The sequence below is a fragment of the Rhinoraja longicauda genome, chromosome 24 (assembly GCF_053455715.1).
Source record: "Rhinoraja longicauda isolate Sanriku21f chromosome 24, sRhiLon1.1, whole genome shotgun sequence".
Lineage (NCBI taxonomy): Eukaryota > Metazoa > Chordata > Chondrichthyes > Rajiformes > Arhynchobatidae > Rhinoraja > Rhinoraja longicauda.
The window spans coordinates 20,378,675-20,392,358 of NC_135976.1; the positions used below are offsets into that span (position 1 = coordinate 20,378,675).

Sequence of the window (13,684 nt, forward strand, 5' to 3'; positions counted from 1 at the left end):
GATGGATGTTTGGTGCCTGCTCATCTGCTTCTGGCTGTCTCTCCCCAGCTCAATCCGTGAGTTTCATTCTGAGCGAGTCATTTTGTTTTATTTCCCCCTCTCTAGGTGGATTTCTTTCTTTTTTCGAGAACTAAACACTTCAAGCGCGACGGGGAAGGAGGATTTAAAAGAGGAGCAGACTTTGCTATATTAGTTCAGGGGTCCACCAAGGGAGCATACCATGGAAGGCTCTTTGAACGAACCCATGTGGGCTTTTCTTTGTAGTAGACCTTTCGGGGATCTTCCACATAGATTTAAAATTGGCATCCCAATAGTCAGCATGAGATAGAGAAGGAGAGATGCAGACAAATTATAGAATTATGACGGAAAGTTGTAGGAACAATCTGATTGCAGTTACACAGCACAGAAATGGACCCTTCGGCCCAACTTGTCCATGCTGGTCATGCTTTAGTTCATTAAAACTGATCTAGTCCCATTTGTCTGGATTGGCCCATGTCCCTGTAAACCTTTCCAACCATGTACCTGTCTAAATGTTTTGTTAATAATCTCCAGTACACCTTCCTCTGCAGCTTCTTCTAGCAGCTTGTACCACATATACACCACTCTCCACAAGAAGAAATTGCTCGTCAGGTGTCTTAAATCTTTCTCCTCATCTTAAACCTATGCCCCCTATTCTGGACTCCTCTATCCTAAGGAAAAAACTGTGAACATTCACCTAATTTATGCCTCTAATGATTTTGTATACCTCTGTAAGGCCATCCTGCAAATCTCTTACACTCCAGGGTAAAAGGTCCCAGCCCACCAACCTCCCATAACTCAAACCATCACGTCCTGGAAACATTCTAATGCATCTTTTCTTCACCCTTCACAGCTTAATGACATCCTTCCTACCACAGGGCAACGAGAACTGAACATATTACCCTAAATGTGGCATTGGCAGCTGTAATATGATGTCCCAACTCCTCTACTCAATAAGCAGAAGGCAACCTGTCTACCATGTTATCACTTTCAAGGGAACTGCGTATATGTCTTCCATGTTCTGTCTGCTCTGCAACAAACTCCAGGGCCCCACACTTCCTGTGTAAATCCTGCCGCTCATTTGACTTAACAAAATGCATCACCGACAATTGTCCAAGTTAAATTCAATCTCAGGAGATAAGGAGATCGAGTGCCCCCGTAAAGAAAGTCAAGGAGTAAGTGACAGCTACAGAGAATTGAAAGCAGGCGAGGAGTATAGCAAATATAGCGGATATTTAAAATAGAAATCGGTGAAGTGGCGGAGGGGGGAGTAAAGAAATGTCATGGGATATTATTGGTGGACAAGCTTCATACCACCCATCTCTTTCCATTTACCCCATTTTCTCGTAATGCTCAACTTCCCCAATGCAATTACCCTTCTCCGATCTGAATCCCATGGCCCGCATGGCCTGCTCCTGTGTGCATTGACTCTCCTAGCTCCTCCTCCTCCACTAGTCATAGAGCTCTTCTGCTGACTGCCTCTCTTGCTTCCTTAGCTGGGACTGAGGCTCTCCCTCCCACTGTGAATGGAGTACGGGGGCACTCGGTCTCCTTATCTCCTGAGATTGCAGGTGGACTGGACATTGGCAAGATTGAGTGGAGGAAAACATCTCTCAGAAGCAAAATTACAGAGTTCTCAAAGGGGAATATTGCATACTTCGGTACTGAGGAATACAGGCGACGGATCACTTTGCATCCCAAGAGTTTAACTCTGGAAATCCGTGATCTACGGAGAGAGGACGCTGGTGATTATGAGGTGACAGTTATTATACGTTCAGGGACTGAAATTCAGTCAAGAATCCGACTGGAGGTGTACGGTGAGTGCGACTGTTGTGGAGGGGTTTGAGTTTCATTGGCTCCTGAAACAGCGTTGGTTAATGGGTGGGGCAGATCCTGTGCCTTCCTCTGTTTACTGAACCCCACTGACTGTCAGAGTCCAGAGATGGCGGTCACAGAGGTTAGGCAGTGCAAGGTTGGGGGGCACACCAACCACATTTCCAGAGATCGGGCCAGGGGCCGCGAAGTCAAATCATCAATGGGGATCTCATGGCTCTGAGGCTGGAGAAGCTAAGCACATGGGGAGGTTAGAACAGAGGATAGGCCAATGGGATGGGACGAAGTGGTAAGTGCTGCTGTGGATGGGCCAAATAATCTGTATCTGGCTCCCAGTGAAATAAGTTCCACTGTATCCCCATGTCAAAGACTTGACCTGTCATGGTCAGGGATCCCAGTTGTTCTGTCTATTTCCCAAAGCTCTGCTTGCTAAATCCCCAGACTGTGGCTTGAGCTCAGCAAAGTGTTTATTCCTCAGCCTCCATGCTGTGCTGTGCTGAGCGGTATCCTGTGTGTTCATTCCACAGAATATAATGTCCCATTGAGGCAGTACACATACCCAAGTTCACACTTGGAATTAGGAAGCTGAGTGTGATGGTGGAGGATGATTTTGGTGATGGACACAAAGTGCTGGAGTAACACAGTGGGTCAGGCAGCATCTATGGAGAAAAAGGTTGAGTAATGTCTCGTGTTGGGACCCTTCCTCAGACTGAGATGTGGGTGTGGGGGAATAAAATCAGGCCTCTCCTCAGGGCAGAGCGTTCTGCATTGGTGAAGGGGAGGACGGATGGGGGAGAGGGGAGGGGAAATCTTGGTAAAACTTGACAGTGAGCACTGGATAGGCTGGATTATCCTTGGAATAGTGAAGGATGAGTGCAAAGCGTTCAAAATTATGAGACATTTCTGGTAGATAGTGGGAAAACTTTGCCTGTGGGGAAGATTGGGTGAAGAGATTTAGATGGGATCTGAGAAAGCACTGTTAAGGTGGTTGGAATCTGTAACTCCATGCACGTGGATACTGGAGGCAGAGACTCGCACAATAATTGAGAAGCATCTGGTCAAGCATTTGAATCGTCAAGGCTTAGATAGATGTTGACTAAGTCCAGGTCATTGGGATTAGTATAGATAGCTACCCATGACAAGAAACGACATAATGGGTTGAGGGGCCTGTTTCTGTGCTGTGTGATCCTATGAACAGAAATGTGCCTGTTGCTTCTAATGTAGTCTAACCCAGTATGGTGTAACCCAGGGATCCAGACTCATGGTAGTTCAGTGACATGCTGGAGGATATAAAACCTATTGTTTGAGCACCGTGCACCACTTTTCTCAAATCTATCTGAGCCCCAATGAGAAACCTGGTCGGTGAACTGGCAATGCTTGGAGATGAAAGCCATTGCCTGGCTCGGGGCGGAGAGGGATCACCTTCATCAGAGCGCATTTGGAAAACCTTCTGAGAATGAAGTGTGCCATAGGGGCTCAAGTACTTCCAAGGTAATTATGATTGTGTTATGATATGATCTTTGTTGTTTGAAAACCTTCTGAATTGTGGTAAATGTAATGTACTCGTGGAATCATAAAAAATGGTTTTGAAAAGGAAAAAGTAAAAGGTTGTCTCATCAAGGTTTGAACTCAATTTGGTGAGAAATTAAATTCATCAGTTTGTTATCTCCGGATCCTAGTAATTTGTTTGCTTTCAGCTACCTTGTTCATCTACGTCTTTCAGTGAAGGTGAATTTGTAGCTCCAGATCCCTGAATTAATTTCCTGATTGCACATCCATTCTGTGAGATGATTAATGTCTCTGTGGAGGGAGCTGGTTGTAACCCAACATCTGCATTGTGCCAGACTCACTCTAAGACACTGCACACAATCCCTGTCTTGTTTGGTGCCTATCACAGTAACAAGGCTGTTGTCTTTGGGCCAGATTCGAGGAAGGTCCAAGCTGCAGCACACTCAGGTGAATAAAGGACACTGGGACCACTCGCAGAAGTGAAAAGATACCTGAACATGGGAGAGTTCCCAAGATGTCCACCCAAGGCTGTTGGTGATGGGAATTGGAGATCCTTGGGTCTACAAGGATCTCCTTTACTCATGTTTCATTTCTCCGTCCCAACCTCAGAGCCCGTGTCAGGAACACACATCGTGGTTCAGAACATCACCGGAATCTGCACCCTAACCTGCTCCGTGACCTCCGGTGATACCACCAGCTTCAGGTGGTGGAGGGAAGGAGAACCTCTGGGAAATGACAGCACCCATCACCTCTGGGGACATGGAGAGACAGTAGAGGTCCATCACGCAGCAGATTTCGGGGATGTTGTGTACAGGTGTGAGGCCAGGAACCCGGGCAGTGAGGGCACGGCCAAGATCCGGCTGAAGGACGTCTGTAAACAAACAATATCTGGTGAGTGTCAATGGGAAATTGGGTTTGGAGAGGGCAGGGAATGTTTAATGGGACAGTGCCCTTGGGGGTTCATGCTGTGTCTAACCCATGCCCTTGGATTGTGTGATCAGACAGTGTGTCACAGGTACTTGATGTCAGTCTGTCGTGGAGTGAGGAGCCCGAGGTGTCACTGAATTTGCTGGCCAATCCCCAGGGCCATTTTTACGACGTCATTCTCTCTCTTTCTCCAGCTATTCTGCTGCACTTTGCTTCTGCTTTGTGGCTTCCGGTATGACCATGTCTCCTCCCATACTGGCTTCCTGTCCATCTCTCGATTGTCTGCTTACTTGCATGGAACGAGCAAAGTAGGAAGGGCATTGAGTCTGAGAGAAGCCTCCCTCTGTCCTCTCTCCCATTGAACCCTATCCCTTCCTCCTCGTGTCTGTCGGGACAGATCAGGTGTGCCCCTCACATTGGTTCCTCGATACTGATGGATATCAGGTGCCTGCTCTGCTGCGTCTGGCTGTCTCTCCCCATCTCAATCCGTGAGTTTATTCTGAACTAGTTATTGTGTTTCACTTCCCCCTCTCTGGGGACTGCTTTGCTTTTGCAGAATGGAAACTCGAATCTTCCAGTCAAGTCAAGCCGGGTTTATTGTCATAATTTCAGGGAGGTACGGTACGTGATGGGAAAGATTGGTGTGGGAGAATTGGGTTTCACTTCATGAGACACTGGCATCAGTATTGGGGAAGGAGGGAGCTGTTGCCATGGGACGGAATCCACGTGAACTGTGCTGGGGCCACGGTCCTGTGGAACTGTATAAACAGGGCTGTGGATAGGGTTTTAAACTGAACCATGGGGGAGTGGGTTCAACAAATTTGAAATGTATAGATGAAGTTGGGAACATTGGAAACAAGAACAGCGATTACACGGGACGGGTAACTCTTCACCGCGGGAACTTCAGTCTGGAAATCCGTGATCTACGGAGAGAGGATGCTGGTGAATATGTGGGGACTGTTGAAACAAGATCAACAGGTGAAAATCAGGCAAGAGTCCGACTGGGGGTGTACGGTGAGTGAGACTGCCGCAGAGGTCCCAGGTTTCACCGGTTCCTGAACCCCCCAACCCCCTAATTAATGGGCGAGGGCAGATCCTGTGCGTTCCCCAGTTTACTGAATCCCACTGACTGCCATCGATCTCCCATGCGGTCTGCTCTACAGCAAGTGTTCTGTATTGTCTGTACTGTTTTTGTGTGACTAACCTTATCGTGTCCAACCAACAATTGTGCAGGGGCTCAGCCCCGCGAGTGTGACTGCAATCTCATCCACTCCTATCCCCGACACCATTCATGATGTTAACCTGCTGGAGTGGTTTGGAACGTATGTGCATCCTGATATTGCGAGTCTGGAGGCTCGTTCTTTGTTGAAGAAGTTTATTGCGACAGCAATATTCGATCACAAAGTTTACTTAACGAGATTACAGACAACCATTAAAACTAACTGTTCACTTCGAAGAAGTCTTACAACTGACTCTTTTCGGCGCCAAAACCGCACGTGACGACGCTGTCCAATCAGTGGTCTCACTCCCTGGACCAATCCTTACGGTCGCACCCACACGTGACCTTGCTGGCCAATCTGAGGGTTCGACACCTAGGACCACTTTCTATGGTCGCTAAATGACCCCCCCCAGAACCCGAGGTACGGAACCTAGCAGGGAGTCGGATTTCGCGACCAGAACGAGTCAGGAGAGGGGCAGTCGGAACCACAGGAGCGGGGGGTCCTGGATCGGGTGGAACTGCAGGAGTGGCGGGTCCCGGGCCGGGTGGAACTGCAGGAGGACGGCCCCGCCGAGGCGGTTGTCCGACCAGGACAGGGCTGTCCGGATCCAAGTGCGCAGGTTTAAGCCGGGACACCGAGACGAGCTCACTCCTGCCGCCCACGTCTAAGGTGAAGGTGGCCGTCCCTTTACGCAAAACCCGGAACGGGCCTTCATAGACCCTCTGCAACGGGGAACGATAGGCATCCCTACGCAGAAATACAAACTCACAGTCCTTCAAGGCAGGCGGTTCATGCACCATGAGACACCCATGACGCGAAGTCGGAACCGGAGCCAGGGAACCCACGCGTCCCCGGAGAGCTGCTAAAACCAACGGAACTGAAGGCAGCTGACCAGAGGACTCCGGAAGCAAATCTCCGGGGACTCGAAGTGGCGAGCCATATACTAGTTCTGCGGACGAAGCACCGAGATCCTGCTTAGGAGCGGTCCGGATGCCCAAAAGGACCCAGGGAAGTTGGTCTTCCCAGTCCGGGCCCTACAGCCTCGCACTGAGCGCCACCTTGAGTTGTCTGTGGAACCTCTCCACAAGCCCATTAGCCTGAGGGTGGTGTGTTGCAACCGTGAGCCGTACAGCTCTGCTAGCGTGGCCCAGAGGCTAGAGGTGAACTGTGGCCCCCTCGGTGGTAATAACAGACGGAACCCCGAAACGGGCCACCCAATGGAGGGCCAGGGCCCTGGCACAAGAGGCGGTGGAGGTATCAGACAATCGGAAAGCCTCCGGCCACTGGATGAACCGATCCACCACCGTGAGCAGATGGGTGTAGCCCCGGGAGGAAGGCAAAGGTCCGACTAAATCCACGTGAATATGGAAAAAATGGACTGCTGGGACCGCAAACTCTTGTACCGGGGGCTGGACATGGCGTTGGACTTTAGCGGTCTGGCAGGGAACGCAGGAACGGGCCCAAGCAGCTACCTGCTTTCGCAGTCCATGCCACACAAACCGAGCAGCTACTAAGGCAGAGGTGGAGCGAATGGACTGGTGCGCCAGCCCGTGAATGGCATTAAACACCTGGCGCTGAAGGGAGGGCGGCACCACCGGCCTGGGATGGGGAAGGGAAACATCACACCAGACTTTTGTGCCTGCCGGCCCGCAGGCCACCTGAGCCAACGTCAACCCTGAAGTGGCAGACTGGTATGCCGAGGCGGTTTCCGCCAGGAGCTGTGCCTCCGCAAGCTCCTGGGGATCCACCTCGCAGTCTACCGCTGAAATGGGGGAAACAGCAGGCCGAGACAGGGCGTCAGCAACGGCAATAAGCTTACCAGCGACATGACGGACATCGGTGGTAAACTCAGAGATGGCAGTCAGGTGCCGCTGCTGGCGGGCCGACCATGGGTCGGACAATTTGGAAAAAGCAAAAGTTAACGGTTTATGGTCCGTAAAGGCCACAAACGGGCGGCCTTCTAGGAAATACCTAAAATGATGGACAGCTAAGTAGAGAGCCAAAGGCGCTATATTGCAGATCAGCCGAACTCAGCTGACGGCTGAAAAACGCCAAGGGCCACCAAAGGCCAACGACCTGCTGTTCCAAAACCCCTCCCACCGCCACGTCAGTCGCATCAACCGTCAGGGCCGTGGGGGCGGAGGCGCTCGGGTGGACCAGCATGGTGGCGTCTGCAAAGCCGCCTTAGCTGCTGCAAAGGCCGATTCCGTGGCCGAGGACAATACCAACTCTGCAGGTTTACCTGCGAGGCACTGGAAGAGCGGGCGCATGACCCGCGCTGCTGCTGGAACGAACCTATGGTAGAAGTTCACCATGCCCACGAACTCTTGCAGACCCTTCACTGTGGTGGGCCGCGGGAATGCACGGATAGCCTCCACCTTCTCGGGCAAAGGGGTGGCGCCGGCAGGGGTGATTCTGTGCCCTAAGAAATCGAGAGAAGGGAGGCCAAATTGACACTTGGAGGGTTGGATGATGAGCCCGTGGTCTTGGAGCCGCTGGAATACAGTCCGCAAGTGGGCCAGGTGTTCCTGCTCCGAGGGGCTGGCGACCAGGATATCATCTAAATAAATGAACACAAAAGGCAAATCCCGACCAACACGGTCCATGAGTCGCTGGAAGGCCTGTGCCGCGTTCTTTAAACCGAGAGGCATGCGCAACCATTCGAACAACCCGAACGGAGTGATCGTGGCTTGTCCTCCGGACGCACCGGGATCTGGTGGTAGCCCCGCACCAAATCGATCTTGGAGAACACCACGGCTCCTTCCAGTCCAGACGAGAAGTCCTGGAGGTGCGGTATGGGGTAGCGGTCGGCCGTGGTGACGGCATTGAGGCGCCGGTAATCACCGCATGGTCTCCACCCCCCAGATGCTTTGGAGACCATATGCAACGGCAAGGCCCACGGGCTGTCGGACTGACGGACAATGCCCATTTCTTCCATCTTCCAGAATTCTGTCAGCGCCACCACCAGCTTGTCGGGCGGTAACCTCCGGGCCCGAGCGAAAACGGGGGGGCCCTCGGTGCGAATGTGGTGGACCACGCCGTGCCTGGCCGAAGGGGCGTCGAAGCGTTGAATGAGCAGCTCTGGAAACTCCGCCAGGACCTCAGCATATGGGTCGGGGGCCGCGACGACGGCCTGGACAGTCGGGCTGGGCGGGGTGGCGGCTGGCGGAGCGGCGGGCTCATCGCTGCTGGCGGAGAGTCGAAGGTCGTTACCACGGATATCGGGGACTAGTGAAAAGGCCCAGAGGAAATCTGCGCCTAGGATTGCCTGGCTGACGTCCGCGATAATGAATGGCCATTCGTACGTGCGGATGCCTAAAGCCAGGGACATTGTCCGCGTACCATACGTGCGGATGGGGCTGCCGTTAACCGCGATGAGGGTAGGACCTGTCTTACCCGCTCTGGTCTCGAGGCCGGTCGGCGGTACGATACTGACTATGGCTCCCGTGTCAACCAAAACTCTGTGTCCGTGAATCGATCTCGGACGTAGAGGCGTCGGTTCTGGCTAATCGCAACCGCCTCTATGTACGATCGGCCGAGGCATTTCCCGAGAAGGTACAAGGTGAGCGGCAGTTGCGGGATTCTCCACCCCATCGTAGATGGTAATAGCACCAGCCGCACTTACGCGGATCCTTTTGGCGGGCTTTTGGCGAAATGGCAGGAGACGCGGCGCCATCTTGGTGCTACTGTGGCGTGGCCGCTGATGCCGAGACCTTGTTGATCGAACTGCTTCGTTTCGATTTGGACGCCATGAGCGCATCGGCTTTTTCTGCATATGCCATGGGGTCCTTAAAAGAACAATCCGTGAGCATGAGTTTGACATCTTCGGGAAGCTTCTCTCGGAATGCCTGCTCGAACATGAGGCAATCCGTGTGTTCACCTGCCAGCGCTAACATTTCGGCCATGAAGACGGACGGCAGTTGATCTCCAAGATCTGGTAGGTGCATAAGCCTCTTAGCTCGGTCATGCTCGGTCAGGGGGCGTGGCTGTGTTCTGCAGCTGCGCTCACCGGCAGTCTCTCCGTTTTTTTTTTGTGTTTTTTTTGTCATTGTCGATGTTAAATGTACGTTTTGTTTTATTTTTAATTCTGTGTATGTAGGGGGGTGGTGGGGGGGTTGGGGGAAACCTTTTTTTAAATCTCCTCCTCAACGGAGATGCGACCTTTACCGTGTCGTATCTCCGTTCGCGCTACGGCCTAGCATCGTGGAGTCGGCGGCCTCCAGCTGGGATCGACCTCGAAGACTCCGGTCGCAGGGCCTGGACTTACCATCTCGGAGGCTTCGGCCGTTGGGCCCTGCAGACCGCAACATCGGGAGCTCGCAGGTCCCTGGCTGGCGACCGGCTTTTGGGAGCTCCAGCCGTAGCAGCTTCGACCGCCCCGAAGCGCAAGGTACGATCAACCCGCCCGCAGGCCCTTCATCGTGGCTCGGCCGCGGCATTTTCCATCGCCCGGTGGGGGCCCAGGACTTTCATCGGCCTGCTCGGCTCGGCCCTGGGACTTTCCATCGCCCGGTGGGGGCTTCAAGGGGTTGGGAGCCTCGATCGCCTCGTGGCGCCACGGGAGAAGAATGAGGAGGAGATAAGACTTTGCCTTCCATCACAGTGAGGGTGTGCCTGGAGCAATCACTGTGATGGCTGTTTTGTGTAAAAAATTGTATCTGTGTGTCTTGTGCTTTTTGATGTTTGCTGCCGGACCCTGACGTGAGAGGACGCTTTTCCGTCAGGATAGTTTGTCTGTTTGTTTCTATGTTAATTGTATTTGTAAAGCGCTTTGAGCATGTGATAAGGCGCTATATAAAATAAATATATTATTATTATTATATATTATGCCTACTGAATCCGAAGGTTCGTAAGAACAGTGTCTTCATGGCCTCGTACTTGTCTTTTGCGGGAGGGTTGACGATGAACCGCATCATCCGTGCGGTCGTCTCCGGCGGTAGAGCGTTGACGAGGTAGTAGTACTTTGTCGCATCTGCTGAGATGTTTCTTAAGTGAAACTGGGCTTCGGTATGGACAAACCAAGACTGTGGTTGATGTGCCCAAAACGACGGAAGGTGAACGCTGACCGCGCTTAGCTCCGGTGTGCCGGGCATAGAAGCCAAAAACGAGGCGTCTTGTTCACTCATGGTAGGTGATCGGCTGGATCACGTCGGGGTCACCAATATGGCGAGTCTGGAGGCTCGTTCTTTGTTGAAGAAGTTTATTGCAACAGCAATAATCGATCACAAAGTTTACTTAACGAGATTACAGACAACCATTAAAACTAACTGTTCACTTCGAAGAAGTCTTACAACTGACTCTTTTCGGCGCCAAAACGGCACGTGACGACGCTGTCCAATCAGTGGTCTCACTCCCTGGACCAATCCTTGCGGTCGCACCCACACGTGACCTTGCTGGCTAATCTGAGGGTTCTACACCTAGGACCACTCTCTATGGTCGCTACACTGACATAAATAAATAGAGATAGTTGTGTCCCTTCATCCTTTTATCATGTATCTGTACACTGTGAATGGCTCAAATAATTGTGATCACGTCTTGTCTTTCGCTCAGTCTTTTTTATTTATTTTTTATATCAAAAAATACTTTATTCAAGTAATAAATATTTACAAAACACCTTCTTTTTTAACAAACCTATCCGACATTTCCGGAGGTTACACATTCGATACAGGCATTCACTTCCAAATTTACAGACGTTTACACGTATCCCTTATTTGGAGGAGCGTCTCCACCACACCCTGCCGCCCCCCCCCCCCGCTCAGTCCCCCTTAACCAACCTGATCTCCGGGTGGCTGAGTACTTCAACTCCCCCTCCCACTCCCAGTCTGACCTTTCTGTCATGGGCCTCCTCCAGTGCCATAGTGAGGCCCACCGGAAATTGGAGGAACAGCACCTCATATTTCGCCTGGGCAGTTTGCAGCCCAGCGGTATGAACATTGACTTCTCCAACTTTAGATAGTTTCTCTGTCCCTCTCTTCCCCTCCCTCTTCCCAGATCTCCCACAGTCTTCCTGTCTCCACCTATATCCTTCCTTTGTCCCGCCCCCCTGACATCAGTCTGAAGAAGGGTCTCGACCCGAAACGTCACCCATTCCTTCTCTCCTGAGATGCTGCCTGACCCGCTGAGTTACTCCAGCATTTTGTGAATAAAAGCTTTTGACTATCTCGGTACACGTGACAATAAACTAAACTAAACTAAACAAAACTTTCACGTTTGTTTACTGTCACTGGATTAATTTTCTTTACGCACTGTGCCCTCCTGATCTGTGAACTGCTTGAGTCTCTGTGCGGAGAGGGTGTGTGATCCAGGATCTGCACGGTGCCGGATTCACTCTGGAACATCGCACCCTATCCCAGACTGGGTCTGTGCCCCAGGTGACCAGGTTCAGGGCCGGTCTGGGCTGGGTCACACTCAGATGTAGAACGGACACCGAGTCCACTCACATGAGTGACAAAAGACAAGGAACTGGATAGAATTCCCGGGATACAGAGCCATAAACGACGGATTTAAATGTAACATCTCCAAATTTGCGGATGACACAAAGCTGGGTGGCAGGGTTAGCTGCGAGGAGGATGCTATGAGGCTGCAGGGTAACTTGAATAGGTTGTGTGAGTGCGCAGATGCATGGCAGATGCAGTATAAATGCATAAATGAGTGGTTATCCACTTTGGTGGCAAGAACAAGGGCAGATTATTATCTGAATGGTGTCAGATTAGGAAAAGGGGAGGTGCAACAAACAAGGTTCAGGGCCGGTCTGGGCTGGGTCACACTCAGATGTAGAACGGACGCCGAGTCAGATATTAATGATCATCTCCGGTTATAGATGTGTGTGAGGCTTGTGCAGATTTTCAGTGCATATAAAGGCCATTCAACCCATTGTGGACATTTCCTGGCTTTGTGGTAGCCCAAATGCTGCCACACTGTCATAAAGGTGGGGCACACTGGTCTCTTATTCTGTCCCTCACTCTGTCATTCACAGTCCCTCTTACATTCTGCTGATGTTATCTCTCTTCATCTCTCTATCCAAACGCTCCTTCTCTCTCTGTCCCTGTTTCTGTGCCTCTTTCTCCAGCTCTGCCACTTTCTCTTTCTCCAGCTCTGCTACTTTCTCTTTCTCCAGCTCTGCTACTTTCTCTGCTGGCTCCTGACATCTCTACAAACCTCTCTGTAGTTAACATTGGATTGCCATTTGTGCCTCGCTATCTCTCTCCCTCCCTCTCTCTCTCCCTCCCTCCCTCCCTTCAACAACCTCCCCCTCCATCCTTGCCACTACTCTCGCCACATCCGCAGTCCAGTTCTATTATTTTGCTTCAGATACTTCTTGTTCAGTGAAGTGTTCTGAGCCTGACCCACTTCCTGCCACAATTTGGTGCAATGTTTGACCAAACACCCTCCCACCCTCCCTGTCAGAACCAGCTCTTTGCACCCTGACAGCAGCTTCTGCTTCCACAGGGCTCTGGGCATTCAGACCATCAGCTCTCTGATGGATAAAAGTAATGAACTCCTACTCCAAGTGAACTGTCTAATAACAGAATGTCACAACACAGCAGAGACAGACACACACACACACACACACACACACACACAAACACACACACACACACACACACACACGGAGGAGGAGGAGGAGGAGGAGGAGGAGGAGGAGGAGGGTGAGAGGAGAGAGAGAGAGAGAGAGAGAGAGAGAGAGGGGGGTCAATTTGTAGAAGTTCAAAAATTGTGTGTTGTTGACAGTGAGGAGAAGAAGGAAGAACTGAGGAGGAGAAATCTGGTCAGCTGGGCAGGGAAATGAAGTTTACTCCAGAGAGGTGTGAGGTGAGATGTTTGGAGAGGCAAAACAAGGTTGGGAATACACAATAAATGAAGGTATCACAAAAAGCTGGAGTAACTCAGCGGGTCAGGCAGCATCTCAGGAGAGAAGGAATGGGTGACGTTTCGGGTCGAGACTCTTCTTCAGACACAATAAATGAAGAGCCTTTTCACTAGCAAATGGTTGGTGATTGGAATTGAGAGGTGCCAAGCCAGGTAGTTCTCTAGCACTGGGCTGAAGGGCCTGTTTGAAGATTCATAGGCTCCACGTTGACTTGGACATTCAGATTCAGAACTGGCTCACACATAGAAGGCAGAAGGTTGTGGGGGAAGAGTGTTATTCTAGCTGGAGGTCTGTGTCTAATGGAGTT

General features: G+C 51.3%; 2 protein-coding genes across 2 annotated transcripts in view; both read left to right on the forward strand.

Moving 5' to 3' along the window:
- On the forward strand, window positions 1–4,525 carry LOC144605568 (SLAM family member 5-like). The gene is made up of 4 exons (XM_078420983.1): window positions 1–56; window positions 1,515–1,835; window positions 3,970–4,251; window positions 4,362–4,525. The coding sequence occupies exons 1-4, from the start codon at window positions 2–4 to the stop codon at window positions 4,523–4,525; spliced, it is 822 nt and encodes a 273-aa protein (XP_078277109.1). The 5' UTR covers window position 1.
- The window catches only part of LOC144605569 (HEPACAM family member 2-like), a 26,819-nt gene continuing 17,656 nt past the window's right edge, over window positions 4,522–13,684 (forward strand). The window contains exons 1-2 of the mRNA XM_078420984.1: window positions 4,522–4,595; window positions 12,915–12,997. Coding sequence (XP_078277110.1) covers window positions 4,522–4,595; window positions 12,915–12,997 — 157 coding nt within the window. The remainder of the gene's footprint in view (window positions 4,596–12,914; window positions 12,998–13,684) is intronic.

Excerpts from the sequence above, each read along its gene's own strand:
- LOC144605568 (XM_078420983.1), top strand. The coding sequence starts at position 2 with ATGGATGTTTGGTGCCTGCTCATCTGCTTCTGGCTGTCTCTCCCCAGC. Across the intron at positions 1,836-3,969 it reads AATCCGACTGGAGGTGTACG|AGCCCGTGTCAGGAACACAC; the intron begins GTGAGTGCGACT and ends TCCCAACCTCAG. Across the intron at positions 4,252-4,361 it reads CTGTAAACAAACAATATCTG|ACAGTGTGTCACAGGTACTT; the intron begins GTGAGTGTCAAT and ends TTGTGTGATCAG.